The sequence below is a fragment of the Homarus americanus genome, unplaced genomic scaffold, assembly GCF_018991925.1.
Source record: "Homarus americanus isolate GMGI-L3 unplaced genomic scaffold, GMGI_Hamer_2.0 scaffold32583, whole genome shotgun sequence".
Taxonomy (NCBI): domain Eukaryota; kingdom Metazoa; phylum Arthropoda; class Malacostraca; order Decapoda; family Nephropidae; genus Homarus; species Homarus americanus.
In genome coordinates this window covers 35,853,148-35,868,435 of record NW_024713129.1, presented here as the reverse complement: position 1 = coordinate 35,868,435, position 15,288 = coordinate 35,853,148, and the positions used below count along the sequence as shown (strand labels likewise).

At 41.3% G+C, this 15,288-nt stretch overlaps 1 protein-coding gene across 1 annotated transcript in view; it reads left to right on the top strand.

Moving 5' to 3' along the window:
• Positions 1–15,288, top strand: part of LOC121870796 — a 95,440-nt gene that overhangs the window by 27,738 nt on the left and 52,414 nt on the right. Inside the window, exon 7 of the mRNA XM_042372751.1 lies at positions 4,926–5,100. Within this exon, the coding sequence (XP_042228685.1) occupies positions 4,926–5,100 (175 nt within the window). The remainder of the gene's footprint in view (positions 1–4,925; positions 5,101–15,288) is intronic.

The window sequence follows — 15,288 nt, the reverse complement described above, 5'->3', positions numbered from 1 at the left end:
TGTAAGTCATACTGTCTGTTCTGACTGGAGATGAAGAGTCACGAGAACAGCTGACAGTCATCTTTCAGTACCTTCTCTTTGGAACTGCCAACAACGTGGTCATGTTTGAAGAAGGAGGATCTGTTTTTCTTGGGGGATGTGAAAAAGCAGCTGGTCCTTCAGTCGAGTAGCATTAACATCGGGCGATCCAACACCCAGCTGCTCAAGTCTCTGTCTGTAGAGTGCGACCAGGTCAGCAAGTCTGAAAATGGGTGGTACAGTACCTTCACTAGAAGCTTTCATCTGAGTGATGTAAGTGACCAGTTCAGAGAAAGCAGTTGGGTATGCGTCCTTGTTCGGATGAAGCTCTTGTGCTTCTTCTTGCTCATGAGCATTTCGGTGTGTTCTTTCTCGGTTGCACAGGTCTGCCAGGCAGCGAGGGTGATACTTCAGTTCTTGTGCCACAACATCTCCTGCACTTAGTTTGGCAAGGAGTTTTCCATCGCTAAGTGTCTTCGCACAATCATTCAATCTTTTATTAAGTTTCATTGTCATTGCATGTCTTATGTCATCTCCTGAAGCTTCTTCCATACATAAAAAGCATTCTGTTGCTTTGGGGTCTCTGACCATTCGTGGTATCTTGCTACTGCTGCTCTCCTCTGTAGCAACTGCAGAGGTTCGCCTTTTCTGAGCTCTATTTAACTTTGTGTTGTTGAACAAAAAGTCTGCAACTCTCATGATACTGTGCCTTGTTTCTCCTCTAGGTCTCCTCTATCCCATCATCTTCAACAAGTCTTGCAGGGTCAAGCTTGATTGGCAGTGCAGTGATTGAATGAAATAGAGGAATATTCCTTGCCAAGCTCTTGTAACCGCCATCTCCTTTTTGGGCAGGATTTGCATGTGGAGACTTAAGATCTTCCTTCTTATCCTGTTGACAAAGACAACACTTTGCCCAGTCAGTGAGGAATGATTTGTTGGTAGATTTTGTGTCCATAACTATTTTTTATCTTCAGGGCCGAGGGTTTATCCTTTTACCACCCTGATGAGCACTTTCTTGTATGGGATACAACTAGGTTCATGCCTTTTGCCCTACACCTGGTCCGATCGTTCATCCAGTGTCATTAGTCCCGTGCAATCTGTACACCATCCAGATAACTAAAACCCCGTTATCCTTGGCTCGGCTCTCCCACGCTGGCACATCCTGTCAATTCAGGTGCGGCTGCTTAAGTAATTTGGGGTTGGTTAAGTGGCATTTGGGACACTAAGCCGTTGCAGTATGACATGCTTTTTCTTAGCTGACACTGAATCCCATGTTGGGTTGCACAGCAGTGATGTCACCAGTGTGCCCTGGTAGTGCCCGACAATCACTGTCTCACATGCAGAGACCCTCTGCATGCTACCCTCACCTAGTTGGAAAAAACATAAAACCAGTACATAAAACCAGTCATAAATAAGACAAATATATATCTGAGAGTATGAGAAATAGAAAAAAAAATCGTCTGAGCATGCTTGAAAACATACATATCGACACTAAGATCATTTAGATTGACCAACAACTACATCAATTTCTATAAAAAAAAATCTTTCAAAGGTCAATTTGGCAGCCATCATGAAAAATGGCCGCCATCTTGGATTTCCAAATGGCCAATCAAGCAGATTTGACAAGTAGCCCCTAGGGTATAAGCATGCCCAATTTCATGCTTGTATCACCAGTTGCACGATTTTTCCATTATCCGCTCTACTACAAGACTCCAGATGAGCAAACAGATTGGATTAAATACAAAGAACTACTGGAAAATTACCCTCTACTGAATATAAAACAAGCAACACTTGAAGAAATCGACGAGGAAATAGATAAGCTACACAAAGCTATAAAGCAAGCGATCAACCAAACAACCCCAGTAATGACATACAGAACCCTTCCAAGTAATAACCCCACTGGAGTATTAAAGAGTCTACAAGTACAATACAGTAATACAAGGACATATATAGAACAAGCAGGACCCACTAGAGAACTACTCCGAAACGTAAGGGAAATTCAGCATGACCTCCAAGAAGAAACAATTATAATTAACAACGAAAAATGAAACTGTCTAATATCAAACATAGATACATCAAAGGACACAAAAACATTGTGGCAAATATTAACATATTACTTGGCACCAAACACAAACAGTAAACTACATAAAAGACCAAAACGGAGAAGAACTTTATACAGAGCAGGATAAAAGAAGAGGCCTTTCGTAGAGAATGGAAAAATAGATTCAGAATATCAGAAGAAGAAAATGAAAGCTGTGACGAAGAAACCATTAAAGACTGGCTGAGAGTGAAACAATACACTGCCGCCTTAACATACAAGGAATCCAGATTGACTAAAACCCAATAGATTCATAGGACACGATGAACTACTACACAGATTACGGAAATTTAAAGAAAAATCGCCTGGAATAAGTGACATAACTCGAAAAATATGCTATTAAACCTACCTAACAGACCAATACAAGCACTGCTAAATATATACAACTCAGCCCTATCAGCCGGTTACTTCCCCGATGCCCTCAAATGCGCTAAAATAATCTTCATTCCAAAAGACGGCAACGATCCAAAACAAATAAATGTCTACGATTTATATATGACATCAGATATGAACAAAGAATAACAAACGAAGAACTGCACAGGAGAACCAACATCGAGGCAGTAAATGTAGACATATACGACAAAGCTAAAAGAACGTGGGGGCCAGTAGAGGAGTGAGAGTTAGAAGCTGTAGCTCACTGGTTCGATAAAGAAATCGAAAGAAGAGTGAGAGAACATTCATGGTTCAGATAGAGTAGAACAAGACTAAACAGCCCAGCACCAATACCAAGATACAACTAATAACCTCAACGCAATTCAATAACAAAATAAAACAAAAAAATGGCATAGAATGAATAGCCAATTAAAACACTGACAACACAAAACATCACACTCTTCAATTAAAATATAAAAAGATAGGACCACCTCCTCGCGAACCAAAGTAGCAAGTTGGATCATACACCACTTTCTTCCTAAAACCTTTTTTTATTATAAACTAAAGCTTCAATTTATAAAAAATAAATAAAAAAAGAGAGAGTAACTAACGGAAACTATCCTTAGCCTCTTCAAACCCTTCCATAAAGCTCCATAAAGAACCTGGCCAGAGATCGTCACCTCTTCCTTGATATACTGGCTACTGCAATGACAAACATGAACGAGAAAAAAAACCAAAGGCCTGAGAGCTAGAACTTAAATTAGTTGTATAAAAGAGCAACAAAGAATTTTTTAATGCAGCATATCTACTTGAGTCCGGATACTTTTACTCTCCTACTTTCCATCAAACTTCCCCCTCATTTACCTTCTCCTAACTCCCTCCCTCAAATACCTCTAAAGTACTTCTAGCCCCCCTCTCCCCTCCCACTACTGTAGAGTGTGTTAATTTTCATTAATTATTTTTTAGGAAAATGGCAGGTAATAATTCTGAAGACTTAAGTGCAAGAAGCTCAGAAATGTCTTTAATTTCAAGATTGGATATTATTTAGCTATATCTATTTGGCTTTGAAGATTTCGCATTGATGCACTGTAGTATGTGTTTAGGTAGCTAGATCATTTCTACAGCATTTGTGCGTTTGTCAAGCAACAGAGATCGCTTTAATCTTGCATTACTCTGTATGCAGTGAGCCAGGAGGGAGATACCTGCGGCATTTTGTTCCTGAGGAGGCGACAGAGGAGAGAATGCATGCAGGTGTTATTGCAGACAATCTGGTGGACTGGCGGAGGGAGGGGACTCCACTAATGTAAACACTGGGTGAGAGGGAGGAGCAATGCACTATGTGAAGGTCAAGCTGGGCAGGAGGCGAGACTGATTAGTATGTGACCTTCATACTGGGGAGTTGAGCCTGGGACACCTCATCATCAGCTTGGATGGCCCCACACTCAGCAACAGTCTGTCATAGCAGGTGGCTGACAACTGCACTGAGGATGTGCAGACTGTGGGTGTCTAACCATGGACTGAAGGGGAAGCACAAGAAGAATCTCAAGCTAATAGTGGAGTTCATAGTGGGGGTGTACTTGGCTAACTGATACAACATCAAAGTCAACCACAGCTGGCACATTTTGTACCAGCTGGAGCTGCTGAGAAGTCAGAATATGTAGGTAGGACATCTTCAATCTCAAAATCAAGATAATTCCCGAAATCTACACATAAAATGCATCATTTATTGACCCACCGCCAGAAAGATTCCTAAAGTTTCCCCCACACTCCCACCCAGCAAAAAACAATAGCCCCTCATCCTTAGCTACAGACAGCAAATCAAGAGGAGCTCGGGCGCAGGAACTCCGAGAGACTTGAGTCGACGGAGGCGGTGGAGATGAAAACTGGATGATTTGACAGTTGCACTGACGTGCGTTTTCCAATTTAGTTTGTTATCTATAATGATGCCGAGGAGCTTAGTGGAGGCCACATCCGGGAATGTTGGGGCCCAAAGAAATGGAGGGAGGTGGGACAAGGTCGGAGGAAATCCCAATGGAGGAGTCGTCGACATATTTCCAGCGAGCAGAGGTTCCTTTTAGAGCATCATTGATAAGCATGAGGAAGTGGAGCGGTTCCATCTTGGTGACTTGAAGGACGCCACAGGTGAGTGACAGAAAAGTGGAGACAGCCCCTCGGAAGCGTATGGCTTGGCGTCGATCACTAAAGTAGTCTGTAAGCCATGGTGTGTATGTGTGTGTGTGTGCTTCTGTGTGTAACAATAATGTGCATTACATGATACAAAAGCACAAACACACACTCAACACTGTCACATACATGATCACAAGTACCTCACCCACTTTACATTGCAGACATGACCACGTACACTGGCCCACACACCCACTTCGGTTATGTACTGTACACTGGCACTTAATGTGGTGTCCTCCACCTTTTTTGGCAGTACTTGAACAAGGACGAAGGCACAGACACCTGGCTTGACATCTCCGCCCGGGATGCCGATCACTTCACCGACTGGGGCTTTGACCAATGGGACCAGTGGAAGGATGGCTACGAGACTCTCACAAAGTATTTGAAAGTGCGTGCCGAGTTTGCCTTTATCACCCGTACTCTTCAGAGTAATTGCTTATATATATATATATATATATATATATATATATATATATATATATATATATATATATATATATATATATATATATATATATATATATATATATATATATATATATATATATATATATATATATATATCTTGAACAAAGACGAAAGCTAAGGTGCTCCATTGTTTCCCTTTTCCGCCTCTCTCTCTCTCTCTCTCTCTCTCTCTCTCTCTCTCTCTGTAGGTGCGCATGATCTAGGTATATGCTGATAACCACAAGGAAAGAAGAAAACACGAAGTTCCCAAGCGCTTTCGTGTAATTCACATCTTCTGGGGTCAATACAGACTAAGGAGAACTACAAAACAAGGTGTATATATATATATATATATATATATATATATATATATATATATATATATATATATATATATATATATATATATATATATATATATATATATATATATATATATATCTACAGAGGAGGGTGAGATCAGGTCCACGATGGTCAGGTATTAGGTAATGACCCTACTTATCTTTAATAACCACCGCAGCGGTCGGTAGCCAGGTCAGAGGGTAAGGTGACCCAACCTTCTCACCAGGTTACAAATCTTCTAAATTACAAAATTGTCCAGTTTATAGATACCATTACTCAAATTCATGTTTACTGCTTCGATATGTTTAATGAGAATAGATTCTATAATGTTCCTACTGTCAATTAAATTACAAGGTAATATTGAGGAGGCATTATCCCAGTACATAAGAACTGTAGTAACGTCCAATTCGTCTATTAATTGACTGAACGAGTTGGTACACTTAGCTGTTGATGTCGTTGTTGACGTAACCTTGGTGTGTTTCTTCATCACCAGTTTGGTCTTCCCTTTCCTTACAACCTTCCACTCGCTTGAATTGTCGTCAGACACTGGTTTTCTTGAATTTTCGTCAGACACTGGCTTTCCCTGTCCCGCCTCCCCTTCAATCTCGCCATCTCTTCTTTTAATTTCAGGTTCTCCAACGTGGCCCTTTCTATTTCTTCCTTGGCCCTCTCCAATTCTTCCATGGCCCATTCCAGCTTGGCCAACAAACTCGCAGACCCCAGACCACACATAGCGCTGGCCATATCTGATAATTATCCCTCAGGAGCTAACCCTGCCGTGACCTTTCCCCAAGTGAGGTCAGAGCACAACTGAGTGAGGTCAGAGCTTATAAGAACGGGCGACATAACTAGTCATGTCAAGTCAGGTAACAAATATGAGACCCACTAATCATCTACCTCGAATACTTTCAAAGCATTTTTAACCTTGGCCACTGACAAATAAATTTGTGTAACATATTATCAGTTTTGTACTGACCATCACTAAGGTTTATAGAATTCAATTCTCTAATCAAATTTGCTTCAACCAGAAGTCTTTCTGTGACACATGATGATTTAGGAACATAAGAACATAAGAAAATAAGGAGTCTGCAATAGGCCTGTTGGCCTTTGCATGGCAGCTCCTGTCGAGAGTTACTACCACTCTCTATCATCCATGAATCTATCTAGCCTCCTTTTGAAACATTCCAGCGTTCTAGCACTTACTATAAAGTTGCGAAGCTTATTCCACTCGTCCACCACCCTATTTGTGAGCCAGTTCCTTCCTATCTCCCTCCTAAACCTAAACTTATCCAACTTAAATCCTGCTCGGATATTATAAGAACTTTATCGATATCCCTTTTATTGATTCCTTTCACCCACTTAAATACTTCTATCACTTCTCCTCGCACTCTTCGTCTTTCTAGGGAATGCAAGTTTAGTTTCTTTAACCTATCTTGATATGGAAGGTTTCCAAGTCCCGGAATCATTTTCGTCCTTCTTCGCTGCACCGACTCCAGTGAATTGATATCCATTGTATAATAAGGGCACCAGAACTGAACCGCATAATCGAGGTGCGGCCTGACTAGCGCAAAATATAGTTGCAATAAGACCTCTGCACTCTTATTACTTACACTTCTAGATATAAAACCCAATACTCTGTTTGCCTTATTTCGAACATTAACGCACTGTTTTCTAGGCCGTAGGTCCGGGCTTACAAGTACCCCTAAGTCTCTTTCACAAGTCGACTTCTCTAGGTTGATGTTGTTAAGGCTGTATACATTGACAGTATTTGTTCTTCCAATAATATGTACGCTGCACTTGCTGGTGTTGAATTTCATTTGCCATTTTTCAGACCACCCCTGCAGTTTATTTAAATCCTTGTCATGGGTTGCGTTAGGCTTACCCACGCAACCAACTCCAAAGTTTGTTTTACCAGAGATAAGACGCCCGGCGAGGCATAACTGGGACATGTATTTTTCAATTAGTGTATGTTAGCCAGCCTTTAGGGGGGTGGGCAGTGAAACAATGTTGTATTGTTCATCGCTTCACACCCAAAAACCTCATTTTAAGGAGTATCCCCTGAGCCATGGGTTAGTTAAGACGTCGTCTCCATCCTCTCCCTCCTGAAAGGGGACGAGACACCACACCACACAGAGTCCTCCACTGCGGCTCCGTCCTGTGAACCGTCGTCGACACTTGACTAAGTGTGTTAACCTAGGTTGTTATCCCCGTGGAAATATCACGTGTGGATGCCTGGTTGCGACAAGAGCAATCCAGGCTGGCCTATCAAACCTACAGTAAATGGTTAATTAATTCACGCATACAGAATTCTCCTGCACGACACCTGTCTACAGTGACCGTGATCGACACGAGACTAAGTGTGTTAACCTAGGTTTGTTATCCCCGTGGAAATATCACGTGTGGAAGCCTGGTTGCGACAAACGCAATCCAGGCTGGTCTATTGCACCTAAATGGTTAATTCAAGTCACGCTTACCAGTTCTCCTTGCCGCGATAACCGTCTACAGTGATTGTCAGTGACGCAAGACTATTTGTGGTAACCCAAGAGTACTTTTTGTTGTTATGGCCGTGGAAAGAAGTTCTTGTGATGAAGCCTGGTTGTAACAAAAGCAATCCAGGCTGACAGTATATGTATCACTTGAAGAATTAGACTCTGTTAAGTCATACCCACAGTAGAGTAATCACATGTGTCCCCAAGTTGGAAATTCCCTGTTTTAGAAGATTAATTTTATTACAGTGTGAACGTGAGCGAATCATATATCCATGCAAATTGTAAATCATTGTATGGAAGCTTGACAAATAAATGTAAGTGCAATTATCTGCCCGTATCTGTGATCCGATCTTATTATTACTAAAGGTAATGACTGATTGGTTATGACAAAGTATAACCAGTAACTTAGATGGATGTTGAAACTTAAATGAATTCATTAAATCATCATTTATCAAGTATAAATCATGGAATGTCGAGTGGTGGAGTGAACTTCTACGTAGATACGCCATAATCTCCTGTAAGTAACCAGTGTGAAGGTATCGAACTCTACGGTAAGAAATAAGAAATACGACATATTATTATCTTTATATAATATAATCCACTCATACTACCACCGATTCATACTAAAACCATGACAATCCTCCTGTAGTGAATTTGCATCCTGTCCTGAATTAATCTGCTGCCCTATTTTGGTGTCATCCGCAAACTTGCTTATGTCACTGGTGCTCCCAGTATCTAGATCGTTTATGTAGATTATGAACAAGAGTGGGCCTAGTACTGACCCCTGGGGAACCCCACTGGTTACACAGCCCCACTCAGATTTAACACCATCTATGCTGACCCTCTGCATTCTATCGGTGAGCCATGATTTTATCCAATTTAAAACTTTCCCCTCGATACCATGAGCCTTAACTTTTCTCAGAAGTCTCTGATGAGGTACTCTGTCAAATGCTTTGCTAAAGTCTAAGTAAATAACATCGTAATTTTCGTCATTATCTACTACCTCGAAGACTTTCCTAAAAAACGTCAGCAGATTTGTTAGACAAGATTTTCCCTTTGTAAACCCATGTTGAGAGTCGTAGATTAATTTACTTTTCTCTAAATGCGATCGGATGCTATCTGCTATAATTGATTGAAGAAATTTCCCCACTACTGACGTCAAACTGATCGGCCGGTAATTTGACTCTGATGCTCTGTCTCCTTTTTTGAATATGGGTACTACATTTGCCTTTTTCCACAAGTCTGGCACAACTCCAGTGTCTAATGATTTTGTAAATAAATTTACGAGGGGTCCGCTAATATGTTTCTCATACTCTTTCAAGACTCGAGGGAATATTTCATCCGGCCCTCGGGATTTTGTCTTCTTTAGTGTATTTATCCTCTTATGAACATCTTCTTTCCTGATAGTGTTATTCTTTAATTTATCTTCTTCCTTTCCTCTAAATATCAATTCCACCTCTGGAATTTCCCCGCGAATTTCTTCTGTGAAAACTGATAAGAAGTAGCTGTTCAATGCTTTTCTTATTTCTTCACTGCTATTGATCACTTCCCCCTCCCTGACTTTAAGGGCCCAACTTTTTCCTTGACCTTTGTTCTATATAAGTGGAAACATCCCTTGGGATTCGCCTTGGATTCTCTTGCAATTCTGATTTCATAGTCTCTCTTTGCTTTCCTTACATTTTACTTAACATTCCTAGATAGTTCATTATACCTAATTCTGAGCTGCTCCTCCCCTCCCTTTAATTTGTTATATATTCCTTTCTTTATTCCCATGTCATGTTTAAGTTTTCTGGTCACCCACCTTGGTTCATTCTTATTTCACCTAATTTTTCTGTGTGGTATATTTTGTTCTTGTGCTTTATGTAGTATACTAGTGGATATATTATAGTCATGATCAATTGTTGTGTCATCTATGACCTCACCCCTTCCTACTGGGGACTGACCTGACTGTTCCCAGGTGACCTCACCTAGGTACCTTCTTAACCCCTGATAATCCGCCAACCGAAAGTTTGGGATTCTGACCATATTGTCATTGTTTTTCGTTTCCCAATTTAGGGTGAGCCTGATTTCTCTGTGGTCTCTGTTATCTAGTTCTTCCCCTACTGTGATATCTCTGATAATATTTTCTTTATTTGTTATTACTAGGCCTAATATATTGTCACCTCTATTAGGTTCTGTAATTAGGTGTTTTAAAAAATTGTCCTGTACTGCGTCTAGAAAGTCTTCAGATTCATAGTCAATATTTCTGAAGTTGAAATCCCCCATAATGCACAGGTTGTTATATTTTGCTGCCCTACTCATTTCCTGCCATATGGGCTGAGGTGCTTCTTTCCCAAGACTTGGGGGCCTGTAAATCACTCCCATAATTAGTTTTTCTCTTCCTTCCGTGATTTCTGCCCATACAGACTCGGTTCCTATTTCACCCTCTATTGAATTATTAATGCAACATTTTAAAGTAACCTTGACGAAGAGTGCGACCCCTCCCCCCTTCCTACCTTCCCTGTCCTTGTGAAAAAGGTTGTACCCTTCTATGTGGTACTCTGATAAATAATTTTGCACGCCAGATTCATCCAAGTTTCGGTGATTGCTATGACGTCTACATTCTCGGTACATACAACCGCTCTCAGCAAGTCTATTTTATTTCTAACGCTCCTACTGTTTGTATAGTATACATTTAAGCCTACCCTTCGCTGGTCCTGTTTTACCCCTTGTCCTGAGTAACCAATTTTACTTCCCAGGACCTGCTTGTTTTTTGATTCCCACTTTCCCCGACCTCTCTCTACTGGCGAAACCCCCTCCCCCCCTCTTTGGAGTGACAATTTCATGCTCCAGGGATGCAGACAACGTCTTTACCCCCGCACGAGACAAGTGTACTCCGTCACGACTGCACAGGTAGTCGTTGCCATAGAATCGTTGCCAGTTATCAATGAATGCCCAACCATTGCTTGCACAATGTTTTTCCAGTCGGCAATTTATAGCAATTGCCCTGGACAGCCATTCAGGACCAACCCCTCTTATAGGCAAGACACCACATACTATCGGGATCCCTACCCTATCTCTAATCTTCCCCAGCGCCTCCCTATCCCTCTTGAAACGTTCCTCACTCCTAACCTTTCCTATGTCGTTACATCCTACACTAAGACACACTACTGGCTTCGTACCCTCCCCTGACAAAACCCTATCTATCCTCTCAGCTACATGCCCTATCCCAGCCCGAGGAAAACACACCCTAGTCCTACGTTTCCTATCTCTTGCACAAAGTCCTATCTAAAAACCTCACCTGGCTGTCCCCAACTACAACGACCTTACCACTGGGCAGGGTTTGTACAACTGCCCTTTCCTCTCTTTGCACCACACCGTCCTGCCTCTTCTCTTCCTCGTCCTTCGTCTTCTCTTCCTTGCCAGCTTCCTCCAACACCTGGTAGGGGTTACTGGTCTCCACACCCTGGTCAGCTTTCCTGAGTCTGACCATAGTCCCCTTGGAGACAACCACTCTCCACGCCTGCTCCTCCTTCGCAGGTGTCCTGCTAGGCAGGACACATACCTGAAGGAGTTCAGTCCTGAGGGCTTCGTTTTCCCCCTTTAGAGCGTCAATCTCACTCCTCAACTGCTCCAGCTGACTCAACAGAGTGGCCAGGAGGTCGTCTTCCTCACACCCCGCTCCTCTTCCCCGAAAACACAACGATCCAAGGCGGCCACTTTCTTTGGTCACTAACGCGAGCACTTAGGGGAAAGTCCTTCTCCAAGCTAGGTCAGGTACTGCTTTCAGATGCAGTTCTAATATTGTACTTGTGCTGTTTAATTCTGAATTGCAATGCTTCCCAGTCTGACCTACATAATTTCCAATACAATTGCTACATAGAATGCAGTAAACACTTCCATTTACATTCAAGGTTGTGCTATTCTTGATTAATATATTAGTTATAGTTGAGTCATACTTAAAAACAACATTAATGATTAATAATTTAAGGGACTGAACTAACGGGACAAATTCATTGGGATAAGGTAGAGTCAAAATATTCTTAACTGTAGGGAGTTGCCTAGTGTGAGTAGAATAAAAGGATTGTTTAGCCGTTTAAAAACAAAAATCCATTACGTCCTATAGTGAGTTCTGTGGGTTCTGTTACGTACAAATTATCCAAGTGGTTGGTCAGGATGCTTTCCCCTCTTACAGGCCAAATATCTAATTCACATATACACAACAGCAGTGGTTTAATTGATAAACTCAAGAAACACAATGAACCATGTGAATTAATAAGTTTTGATATAAATTCACTTTTCACTAGAGTACCAGTGAATGACCTACTTTCATGCCTTAAAGATAAGTTGCCTCTGTTAGATTTAACTATTGAACATGATACTTTTCTCAAATTGATAGAGTTATGCGTTACTGACAATGTTTTTAGAGGAAATGGAAAGTTTTACAAGCAAATATTTAGCATGAGCATGGGTAATTGTCTTTCTGCTCCTTTAGCCTGTATTTATATGAAGTTTTTTGAGGCTAGATTACTACCCAACATAGGTGACTTTATTCCCCCATGGCATAGATATGTAGATGATGTTCTTTGTCTTTGGCCTAGAAACAGTGACCCAGCATTTCTTGATATGCTTATCATGAGAAATGGTCATAACTATAAATTTAAGGTGTACAGAAAGCCTACACAGGTAGACAGTTTCATACATTTTTTATCGAGTCACCATGAGACTACCAAAATGTAATTTTTTTTTCTGCTACGTTTTTGAGATGTTTGCGTATTTGTGACCCTGAATTTATTGAAGAAGAACTACAACACATTCAGTCCATTGTACAAAAACTTGGGTACCCTTCATTGTTTGTTGATCGTTGTTTTAAAAGGGCTGTGGTGGTTGGTGTGTGGATTAGTGGCTGTAATGATTTTTTACCTGACCTCATGTTTTGTAAGGTCACCCTGTGTACATAAGCTCTCTCTCAGTCTTTGTAATTCAGTTGCCTCTGAAGATGTCTTGAATAAAGACGAAAGCTAAGGTGCTCCATTGTTTCCCTTTTCCCTGTGTGATTTTATCAAGATTGATCTTATCCACGTTTCCATTGTGGATCTACATGATTGTATGTAGAACTTCGCGTGTTTATTGGGCTAATGAAATATATATGGATCCTCGTGTTTCGAAGCCGGATTTGGTAAAACGTTACTCTGACCACCTACGTGATATGGGTGGTCCCCATTAGAGGTTCACGGCGCCATAAGCTCGTTGAACAGGCTTTGTGTGAAATATAACAGAGTCTAGAACTGCTTTTATAAAAATATCCTGGTGGTCCAGTGGTTAGCGTTCCCCGGTCACAGTCATGGGCTCGTGGGCCGTGGGTTCGAATCCTGGCGGGTTGAGGTGTTGATTGTGTGTAGAAGTCCGCATGTTTATTGGGCTAATGAAATATATATATATATATATATATATATATATATATATATATATATATATATATATATATATATGATTGCCCTGATTAAAGCAAGCAATGGCTTTTAAATTAACATTCGTAATAAAAAACAGATTTAATCATAAGTAGATAAACATACAAAGTTTTGATTCATAATTAATGAACTTAATAAACTTTCACATGTGCACCGCTAGAGGGACGTAAGATGTCTACACGGCATTCACACTCACACATTTTCCAACATTTGTGGGTTAACTGTTGCAATTGCATCCGTAATGCGTTCTCGCAATGTCCTGATATCTGGAACAATGGCGCATAATCCAAAATATTAACATGACCACAGAAAAAAAAATTCCAGCTGGGTAATGTCTGGTGATCTTGGGGGCCATGGGATTGGCCCATTCCTGCCAATCTATCGATTTGGAAATGTTGCGTCGAGATGTTTCACGAACAACATGTACCCATGAGGGGGTGCCCCATCTTGTTGGGTGATGACAGTTGGCTGCCTGTCCTGCAGCTGGGGGATGGCGTAATTGATGAGCATATCCAGGTACACATTTGCGGAAACAATGTTCTCAGCGAAGAAGAGAGCACCAATTACCTGGTCATGCATTAGGCCACTCCAGACATTGGTCTTCTGACTGTAACCAATATGCTCTCTTACGACATGTGGGTTTTCCGATCCCCAAATACGCACATTGTGTCTGTTGACTGTACCACTAACAGGAAACGTAGTCTCTTTTGAAAAGCAGACACGTAACAGGAAGTCATCGTCCTCGTCAATGCGGTTCAAAATGTCATGAACGAATTATTCACGTTTTGGACGGTCATCAGGCTTCAGTTGTTGAACAATCTGTACCTTGTAGGTGTGTAACTTCAAACGATTGTCTAACACCTTGTGCACCGTTGACTTCGGTATCTGTAGTCGGCGTGAAGCTTGTCTCACCGATTTCCCTGGTGACTTTGTGAAAGCAGTTTGAATGTTTTCCACCGTCCCATCGGCAGCTGATGGTTTACCACTGCTCTTCCCTTTTTCCACGTTTCCTGTTTCCAAGAATTTTGTCATCCACGACTTAATTAACTTCACATCAGGTGTTTTTTTCCATACCTTGTTCTGAACATTCGCTGAACACTGACAGGAAATTTTGTTTCTGCATGCCACACAACACATTGTTGCACCTTCTCTGTCACAGACGCCATCTTAACTGAACAGCTACTACAGCGCTCCTAGCGGCGACTGCGGTAGACGAAACACACCAGCACAGAAACTCTATGTATGTACAAGATCACCTGTAAAAAGAAAACGGACGCAAGATTCGTCATTAAAACATGAAAGCATACTGTTTTTAGGGTAATCACTTATGGAAACCCTGTATACCTTTTATTTTATTTTTTTTTGTACGAGGATTAGCCCACCCTGGCACAGGTCACTCAATTATGATGATCATGATCGTTTATGGCCAGTCAGAAGTTAAGAAATACAATTATATATATATATATATACAATCAACACCTCAACCCCCCAGGATTCGAACCCACGGCCCACAAGCCTATGACTGTGACCGGGGAACACTAACCGCTGGACCACCAGGATACTAAAAGCAGTCCTAGACTTTGTTTTATTTCACACAAAGCCTGTTCAACGAGCTTATGGCACCGTGAACCTCTAATGGGGACTACCCGTATCATGTAGGTGGTCAGAGTAACGTTTTACCAAATCTGGCTTCGAAATATATATATGGATCCTCGTGTTTCGAAGCCGCAACGGTCGGTGCTATTTAAAGATTAGTAGGGTCATTACCTAATACCTGACCATTGTGGACATGATCTCACCCTCCTCTGTATATATACACCTTGTTTTGTACTTCTCCTTAGTCTGTACTCACCCCTGAAGATGTGAATTACACGAAAGCACTTTGGGA